At 38.5% G+C, this 10,430-nt stretch overlaps 1 protein-coding gene across 1 annotated transcript; it reads left to right on the top strand.

Moving 5' to 3' along the window:
- Positions 1–1,295: 1,295 nt before the first annotated feature.
- On the top strand, positions 1,296–9,522 carry LOC144518909 (low choriolytic enzyme-like). Its single transcript, XM_078251822.1, has 10 exons — positions 1,296–1,393; positions 2,523–2,553; positions 2,638–2,703; positions 3,009–3,161; positions 5,027–5,147; positions 5,374–5,552; positions 6,202–6,283; positions 6,888–7,012; positions 7,333–7,396; positions 9,290–9,522. The coding sequence occupies exons 1-9, from the start codon at positions 1,331–1,333 to the stop codon at positions 7,386–7,388; spliced, it is 876 nt and encodes a 291-aa protein (XP_078107948.1). The 5' UTR covers positions 1,296–1,330; the 3' UTR covers positions 7,389–7,396; positions 9,290–9,522.
- The last annotated feature ends 908 nt before the right edge of the window (positions 9,523–10,430 follow it).

The raw sequence follows: 10,430 nt of genomic DNA, 5'->3' as shown, positions 1-10,430 counted from the left end.
AAAACGAAATGCTTTTGTTGTGTTACGTCTGATGAACAATAAAGTTAGCAGGATTGGGCAACACAAGGCATTGTGAGATCTTAGGGCACAGAGCTATGGATGGACACAGGTAATACAGGTGTATGCTCCATTATGGGGAGGAGTGTCCTCAATCACACCAGGTTCATTTAATAAAACACAATGGAAGGCAGAGTGAAAAGACAGGAAACATGAATGTAAGAAAGGGAATTCACCGCTGTCAAACTAAGTTCTCTCCAAAAAACAACAAAAAACTTCGAGCTAGCAAGCTACACACTGAAAATAGCAAATTTTGAAGAAAATTTGGATTGTGCAATAAAGGCAGGCCTGCTTGATTCTTTTGAGAAATTATTGTAGAGATTGACAAAGAATATGTTTACGGCATTTACTGTCTAACTGGGATGTTTTGGGACTGATTGGTGGGTTTGCTATGAATAGCAGGATAAAGGAGTGACGTAACTAACTGTGCGCTCCATTTAAATGTAGGGCGGGAATGTCCCCCCCCGACAGTCAGATTGAATTACTTGACTAAGCAGCAAATACAAGCAATTTCATCAGTGGGTCATATGCTGAATCACCATTGTTTAGACTTACTCTTTGATATATAGGAACTTAACAGACAATAAACTAGATATAAATGTTAGGGTAATGGTACTAAGTTACATTCCACCACTCGTTTTAATGTTATGGGCCTGATTGCAAGTCAATTTCCCACCTGGGATAATACCGTGACTGAACTGAACTGAATTGTATGGTATTTGCACCTGAGTGTTAATAGGCACTTAAACTAATCACGCCCCAATCCTGTTTCTGCTTCCATCTAAATTTACTTTGGCTAGTACATGGTAACACATTTTGATTTGGTGAGGTAAAGAGAGGAGACTTCATTCTTCAAGTTTCAGCTTTAACTGAGATCTGATATAAAACCTTTCCTTAAAAAGTAACCAGAAGGTTCTCTCTGCCATTCATACCTTAATATTACTAAATTTAGACGTGTTTTTTAAAGTTGGATTCTCAAACAAGAAAAAATATTTTGCTCAGTCGACTGATCAATTTGACCTTTTTTTTATATCATTGACTGCTAAAATGTGTTATCTGCTCCTGCCTGGGGACAGACAGCAGGAAACAGCCTGCATCTTGCACAAACTACTGTCTCTTTCTAACTGCCAGTTCCAGTAGAGCAGTATTTGTCAACTTCTTTGAGCAGTATGCCCTATTAGGATGAAAGTGAGTTGGCTTTCCCACCTATATAAGTGAGAACACTTGTGTTTCCCCAGGTTCTTTCTGAGTCTGCTGCTGCTGTCCTATAACCATGATGCTCCAGGCGGCTGTGCTCAGCGTCCTCTTCTTCTCTGTCCACAGTTTTACTCTACAGGTAAACCTCATCAGATACTTTACATGCATATGCACAGACAGACACTTTACTTTCTCAATAATTAGATAAATACATTTTCTATGACACAATTTCAAATGAAATGTAATACATTCTGAAAATTGCCTGTACAATATACAATGATCAGCAGTGTATTCACTCAATGCTCAACGTACAGTATCGGGGAACTTTTGAAATTGAATTGTGGGGAAATTGATATGGAAACTGTTAATAAACAAAAATTGGTAAATTGTAAAATGGGAAGGTAAAAAAAGAAATTGCAGGCAATGTTGGCCAAAACCTATATCTCCCTCTTACAAATGAAACATTATCTTGAAGTTTATCTCCTAGGAGATTGACATGTAACATGCATTATTTTCATGGGCTTCCATGAATTTGCAAATAACAAAATGTGATTATGTCTTTCTTTTAGTACTTTGTAGTTTGTGGATTGCATTACATTTGAATAGACTGAAAGAAAATGCAGGCAAAGTTGGCCAAAACCTAATTTCATCTCTCCTACAGTACACAGGAAATATCTCCTACGTTGTAGATAAACTTTAAAAATAATATCTCATACATACAAGATAAACTTATATAATTATATACTATAATTACACTTTTTTTTCACCTTGCCTTTCAGGGCTTCTGTAAAATTGCAAAAAGCTAAATGTGATTTTGTCATTCTTTTTATTCCTTGTGGATTATATTACATTCTAAGACAGTACACATTTTCTTTTCAATAATATACAATGATCAATACAATGCTCAATGAACAGTATTGTGGTATTGTTTTTTTTATTTAATTGTGGGGAAACTGACATGGTAATGAAGATATTTTGGTAAATTGAATGGAAGCCCTGGAATGCAAGGTAAACATTTTTTTTATGTATATACTGCATGTATAGGTACTGAGCATGTGTGTGTAATACAGACCTGTGTGTACTGTGTGTAATAACAACAGAGTGAAAAACATTGTAATATTGCGGGATTAATAAAGTAGACATTGTTATTACATTATTATTATTATCTGAACTTAGAAGCCACTTTTCACATTTGAATTCAGTGGCTCCAGATCCATTCAACTGTATTTAACCAATGTTTACACTGTGTTGTTCTTTTTTTCTTACAGGCTTCCTTTGAAAAGCGTGAGGAGAACTCTGGTAAAGACTTGGCTACTTTTCAGATATAATATATAGTCGTGCATCGTGTAACTGATACATGACCAAATTGTTTCTACTCTACAGGCAACACCATTGAAGATGACGATTTCAGTGTGTCCACGTTGTTGGAGAAGGCCAATGTTAATCTCGGTATGTTCGTCTCCACTGCAACTGCTTTACTCATTCCCTTTGGTGACATTATCCCTCCAGCGGCAAATGTACAATAATAATAATCTTACCCTAAATATATAAATAATAAATAATGCTGGTGTTACAGTACATACCTGAAAGTATACAGCAGAGATACTGCATTGTGGAAGAAGAGCTTATATCAGACCCAGATTTGACCGGTTTTTAACACAGCAGTTTAATCAAGAAAATAAAATGCAGTACAATAAAAAAAAAAAAAAAAGAGATGAAAACATTTACTTGATCTGATTGATGTCATTTTGCAGGAAAGAACTTTGATGACCCTCTGGTGTTATTTGGAGACATAGCAGTGCCAACAGGTCTACAGAACGCTGATCCCTGCACAGCACGAGGCTGCCTGTGGCCTAAAGCCAGCGACGGCAACGTCTACGTACCCTACCGCATCTCCAACCAGTACTGTGAGTACTGAAGACTTGGCTTTGCATCTATATCAGTATTCAGCAGTAAATGATAGCCTAGTAGTAGCAGAATAGTAGAAGTAGCAGCAGTAAAGGTAATAGTAGCAATAGCAGTTTTAAATCTAGTGACAGTAGTAGTAGCAGTATAGTCTTGCATTGCCAGACCTTCCTCCACAGCGTTCCGGGATGGGAGAAAAATGTGCTCTGGTTTATGGCATTTTTTTTAAAACCAATCACAATCGTCTTGGGTGGCGCTAAGTGTCAGACGGAGCAACGTCGCCTCTGTAAAATAGCCTCTGGAAGGAACTTGTTTTGGTGGAACGTGCTCGTTCAAAAGTTGTTTTACTCGTGCGAGAGAAAACTCAGATTGGACAGATAGTCTAGCTAGCTGTCTGGATTTACCCTGCAGAGATCTGAGGAGCAGTTAACCATAGTGCTCACAAATCCACCAGAGTTTAGAACTCAAACACAGACATCCGGCCTAAATGAGGGACATCTGGCGGATATACTGGCGGCACCGGAGCAATCCCCTAAATTAATTGTCATCGATATACACTATAGTAGTATAGTAGTAATAGAATTGCAAAGCTTAAAGGTGCCGTAGGTAGGATTGTGAAGATCCAGGACTCAGCCAAAAAATGTGAACATCGACAACTTCTCAGTCCCTCCCCCCTTCTGCTAAAGCCCAAAACGTTCTCCTAAGCCCCTCCCCCTACAAGGGAGAATGAATGCGTGTGCATGAGCAGTAATTGACACGCAGTTAGACACCCCCTCTGGCCCTGATTGGTGCATCTGAACAGGGAGTAGGTGGTGCCAGAGGAGCCAGATTTATTTTTAATGACCTGCTTCATGTAGTTCTACTGGAACGTTGGGTCAGTTTCAGCAAATATGACAGAAAGTTAGTTTTATAAGTCTTACCTACTGCACCTTTAATCGATTAGTTGTCAACTATTAAATGAATCCCAAACTATTTTGATAATCAATTAATTGGTTTGAGTCATTCAGCCAGTCAAAATTCTCTGATTCCAGCTTCCTAAATGTGAATATTTTCTAGTTTTCTTCTCTCCTCTGTGACAGTAAACTGAATATCTTTGGGTTGTGGACAAAATGAGACATTGGAGGACGTCATCTTGGGCTTTGGAAAACACTGATGGACATTTTTCACCATTTTCTGACATTTTATAGACCAAACAACTAACCATACGACGATATAGGCTGTTTGTTCCAACCCTCTAATATGACCCACAGCAGCGTTTTCCGTGCACAATACTAAAACAGAAAATGTCGGTCAAGGTTTAGACCATGAAGGTGCAGGTTTTCAACACGTTTTTTTAACTTAGTGAAATGGTCACTTTGGTAAGGTTCAGAAAGTACTATGAAAACGTGGTTTGGGTTAAAATCGTTCAAAGCCAAATTCATAAAAGTAAAAAAACAACAACCTCACTTTCTCCTTTTAAATGGGCACTCAAACCCTGCTTTCCTGGGTGAAAGTCCTCGGGTTTGTTTGACTCTTCCACCACCCCATCCTGCCTCAACCTACCTAAGTGTCTACATTTTACTTACTTTATCACCTTACGTTCTGCTTTGCTCACGCCATAACTACTACGGATACTGGAGAGCTGGTTGCTATAAACGTAAATATAGCTCTTAATTGCTGCTTGAACAAACAATCTTTGGGAGAATTTTTTGGGGGAGGACAGTCTCGGCAGTAGTAGTTGTAGTACTAGAATAGTAGTAGTAATATAGTAGTCTACTTGTGTAGTAAAAGGGGTTAAAGTCCCCTTTCAATGCAATGGCAGAGTGAATTAGAAGATGATATTATAAAAACCCACCAAACTGTTAATTAATGTTTTTTTAATGTCAAGCCACGCGAGAGAGAGAAACCATCGTCGAAGGCCTGCGGTCATTTGCTGAGTCCACTTGCATCCGCTTCACCCCCTTGGCTAACGGACAAGAGGACTTTGTTGACATCCAGTCTCGCGGAGGGTATGGACCACACAATGCACATATCACATATGACTGCACGAATACACTCAGAATCAGAATCAGAAAGGGTTTTATTGCCATGTACGGTTTTTAACACATACAAGGAATTTGTTTTGGTGTTGTTGGTGCACGTCACACATTCTCTAGATGTAATATTAAACAATATAAGTATAGGTATAAACAATATCTTAGTTAGTCAAACGTTTGGTTTACTTCTATCTTTCAGGTGTTTCTCATTTGTTGGGCGTCGTGGTAGAGGCCAGGTAGTGTCTTTGATGCGCCAGGGCTGTGTTTTCCGGCAGATCATCCAACACGAGCTGCTCCACGCCCTGGGCTTCAACCATGAACAGACTCGGTCAGACAGGGACCAGCATGTTCGCATCCTGCTGGAGAACGTCGAGCGTGGTGGGTCGAGTTACAGACTTTCTTTATGTTCAACTATAGATGGCGCTTTAGTAATGCTTTTCCAATGATACAACAACCAACAATTAAGACAACTGGCCTTTATGACATTTAAGCTCTGAACTTTTAAGTGAAAAATGTTACGTACAAATAAATGAACATAAATATAACTTTATCATATCATCGTAGCTGGAATACAGTAGCTAGGAATGTGAATTATGTGATGCATTCTCATGAACGGGTTCATATGATATCGTACGAAACTTATGCACAATTCGTATTATATCCTACAAAATTAACTAACATTGGCCGGTCACGTGTTGACTAGTTACATGACAGTTATGTCCCTATGCGGACCATATCAATCTTACACAGCAGCCGTCAATGTGATGCATGCAGTATTAAATACGTGGAATACATACAAACTACAGTGCTTTACTTTTCGTAGCTATGTCTAGAAATTGTTTGTGAGAACAGCTTGAAATATATGCTTTTGAAGACCTCTAGAATGAGCAACCTTGTGTACAGAAATAATGACATGCAGGTTCCTGCAGATATAACTATTCACTTATTTCACTTACTGCACTTTTCAGCCATTTTGGCTGGCAAGCTGTAATAAAAACATTTAATCAAGCTGTGTGATTTTCTGCAGGAATGGAGCACAATTTCAGGAAGATCAAAACAAGGAACCTTGGCACTCCCTATGACTACGGCTCTGTCATGCACTACACAAGGTAGCATTCACTCACTGAACCTAATTATAATATACAACGACAATGTAATTATGCAACTATGAAATCATGTAATATATATATATATATATATGCATATATTACATTACGAAGCTCAGTTTGTTCCATATAGTAAAAAAAACTCACTGTTTGCTTTTATTTTCGAATGTATCTTTGAATGTTTGTTTGACCCACCACCCCAACTTACCTCCTTATGTGTGTCACTATAAACCTGTAAATATGAGTTGTAATTGCTGCTTGAAAAAACAAACTGGGCGTTTTTCGACAGTCTCAAACACTGTCCATGAAAACATATCAAACAAACAAATCAAGTTATAGTCCTTCTAGTACATAATCCCCCCCGGATTATGTACTAGAAGGACTATAACTTGATTTGTCTGGAACTCAGACTGTTAAAGTCCAATAGTAGCTTTAGATTAACTTTAGAATGCATTTTTACAAGGAACAAGCACTGTGGATTTTGTCCCTAAATCACTTACAATCTCTTCACGCCCAGTATGGATCCATACATCAGGTTTTCGTGGTTATTCAACAGTACAGGTGTACAGTTTAAACCTCTCATCACTACTGTGTATTTGCACCATAGGTTTGCCTTCTCTAGAAACAGGCAGCCAACCATCGTTCCCATCCCTGACAACAATGTAGCCATTGGAAGAGCCACCCAGATGAGTCCTACTGACATCCTTCGGGTGAACCGCCTGTATGAATGCAGTACGTACCTTTTTACCCATATAGCCTACCATCTCCCTAACTAAATAACTTCCTATATACTTGTTTCTTTATCTGCAGTGTATTTTCTCTGAGTTTACTTACATTCTCACTACATTCTCGCCTGTCTTCCTTCCTGGCTTTTCGCCTACCAACAGTACTCTCTCATGCAGTCTTTCTACTGATAAAATTGACAGACTAGGTCAGACTGAACAGATACCTAGGAAGGTCAAAACATACTCATGTTCATGTGCATTGTAGTAGTACTGTATAGGAATCAAGCAGCTTTTACAGATTTTGCTTTCTTTCTGAATTCATGTCAGGTTCGACTGCTTCCAGACGTCACCTGAAACCTGTGCAAAGAAAGCACTTCCTCTAGAAATGAAAGTAAGTTGTGGGTTCTGAACATGCTTCACGCTATCCTCTATGTGATCTAACTTAAGTATAATAATACCATTTAGTTGAACCTAGCTGTGAATCATATACTGTTCTATATCTATGCTGTGAATTCTGTCTTCAGATGGAAGTTTCCCTCTTTTTATGTGTTTAGTAGTTTTTATTTATTAATTCATTTTCTTAATCATACATTTTTGTTCTTTTTTTTGGCATTTTGCCGTTATAGGTCAGATAAAGACAGGAAACATGAATGTACATTTCACTAGCAAAGACCACACCATTGACCTGATATGCTTAAAGTATTTATTGATGAAAGATGATTGGTGTGCGAGGCAGTTGCTTGTAGTACTCCGTTTGTTGACTGCATTGTAGGGAAATTTCAGTAGGAAATCCGCCGTAGCACCCGGGCACGACAGACCCCCCCTAGAACCTAAAGGAAAGGAGAGGGAAAAAGAAACAGGGGAGGGAGGGGCACAGAATACGAGATCGAATGACAAGAGAGGGTTAGGTGGGTATTCATAAAATACTGGAAGAGGCGTGTTTGCGTGTTTGTTCTGCTCCTGAAATTATGCTAGGTAGCTTCAATTATGTGCATCCATGTTTCCTGTTAGTCAGACTGTTAGTCTGGATCGATGACAATTCATTTCCAGAATAATTGCCAGAACATTGGGTGGTGGATGTTCCGGCTGTCTGTTCCGCTGCACTTCGAGCTAGCAAGCTACACGCTAAAAATGGCAAGTTTTTGGACCGTGCAACAAGGCAGGCATGCTTGGTTCCTTTAAGGAAATGATTGTAAAGATTGACAAAGAATATGTTTACGGTATTTACTTTCTAACTGGGACATTTTGGGACCAATTGGTGGGATTGCTAGGGATAAAATACACGCGACGATACACTGGTAAGAGCAAATGAGGTTTAACCATGTATCCAGCTAATTTATATAGCTCACGTCACTGTGTTGTGTAAACAGTTCATTAATTCATTCAACCAACACTAATATTGTATGTGGCATTTTCTTTTGTGGGGTGTAAATGTTCCACTATAATCAGCCTGTTCTCATGAACCATACGTCCGAAAAGCTACAAAAAGTTAAGCACTGCAACTGATTTCCACGTTTCTTTTTTTGCCGTAACAGAATTAAAAGTTGAACTACCGCTGATACAACAGAGCAGCGTACGGAGCAGCATAGCCAGTGTCCCAGAGCTCTCTGTTTTGGGTAAACAACTAGCAACTGCCGCTCGGCGTGATGGAGCTCTGTAGCCGAAGTTACGTGACCAGCCAGCGGTCTCCTAGTTTTCGTATGATATCATATGTTTTAGTGTGCATAACTGTTATTGTAACATGAGAATGCGTTGACTAAAACAAGTTCCTTCCTGAGACTATTTTGCCGAGCTTAGCTCCGCCCGAGACGATGGTGATTGGTTTAATCCAGGAATTTATGTGTGGAGGGGCCAGACCTTACTCCGCAGCGCTTTGGAGATAGGTCTAGCAATGTGAGACTACCAGACATTAACCAATGATATACAGTGCATGTTTATTTGTAAATTAGTGCATTATGAAATTGCTTCCTTAAGTTAGTAAGAGTTTGTTCGCAAAACTGTGCGGTGGAAGGCATAAAAATCAATGAAAGAATTGTACAAAAAGAAAGAAACAAAGAAAAGGGCTTAAGATGGTCTCCTTAACAAAGCTGAAAAAAAACAGAATTCAGTTTTTTTTTACTCAACTTCAAGTGTCTTACTGTACCTGTATGCGTATGCCCTTGTGTGTGTGTGTGTGTGTGTGTGTGTGTGTGTGTGTGTGTGTGTGTGTGTGTGTTTGTGTGTTTGCACATGTACACATATTCATTCAATATTTTTGAACACATTCCCTCTTTTTTTCCAACAGGAAATCCAGAGCAAATGAGGCAAACTGATGCAACGTTGTACAAGCAACACCAGAAATGCATCTTGTGCTTAACGAATGTGCTTTTATTTAGAATTTGATCAAATTAGCTTGCATGCTGTCCTAATGAGAAATGAGGTGTCCAATGACATCATCACAAATGTACACTTACACAAATAACTACTTGTGAGCTTGATTATATACTAATAAATAAAACATGCTTATTCACATCATAACCTCAGCCTGTGTCTGTTTGTTTTATTGTGACCTGAGAAGATAGAAGTGTACCAACACTCACCATAACAGCTAACAAGTTTTTTTATTTAGAGTTTTTATTTTAGTCTTTTACATTATTCTATTCTATACTTACACAAATACACAACAAGAAATTCCAACAAGAAAGTTCAGCTACAGCTTTCACTCAGAGGAAAGATACAGTGGTTGAACCAAAATACAGACAGCTGAGGGTTCACACACTGAAACAAAGTGCACACTTCTCCACTGCATTCTGCTGCAGACATTTGAACTCACCTCGGATCTTTTTTGTGGACTTATGCAGCTGACGTTTCACTTCAGGTTTTTATGCATGTTCAGCTGCGTCACTGAGCCCAAATATGGATTATCTGGTTACTGAGAAAGCTAAATAATCTGCTAAACTCACAGGCTTATCAGTCACATATGGTTCGGACACACATTTGAAAGATGTATGTGTTAGCAACTAGGGCTGTTGGAATGTATTCTGAAAGTCAAATATAGTTTGAATAGTGAAAAAAAATCTTAATCTATTCGAATGCTGAAATTACTATTCAAATGTTTATTTCCTACAAATTTGTTGGCTAACGTTGCGCGAATCTCGCTAACTTGTTAAATTTGTCTTGGGCACTTAACCCTCGCTGTAGCCATAATAATAATAATAATAATACTAATAATACTAATAATAATTTTAAAAAACACAAACATGTACAACATGATAAAATACAATACAACAAACCATAATATGACCTTTATGGTCACGCAGTGCATAGTTAAACATTACTCAAAAAATAAATAATAAAAACATAAATATCAGTGCAGTGATGACAAGCGCAACAATAAGAGGGCAAAAGCGCAAATCCGCAAATCCCCAAATCCCCAAATCCCCATC

Source organism: Sander vitreus, chromosome 1, assembly GCF_031162955.1.
Source record: "Sander vitreus isolate 19-12246 chromosome 1, sanVit1, whole genome shotgun sequence".
Taxonomy (NCBI): Eukaryota; Metazoa; Chordata; class Actinopteri; order Perciformes; family Percidae; genus Sander; species Sander vitreus.
The sequence above is the reverse complement of the archived record's forward strand: the minus strand, read 5'-3'. Positions and strand labels throughout refer to the sequence as shown.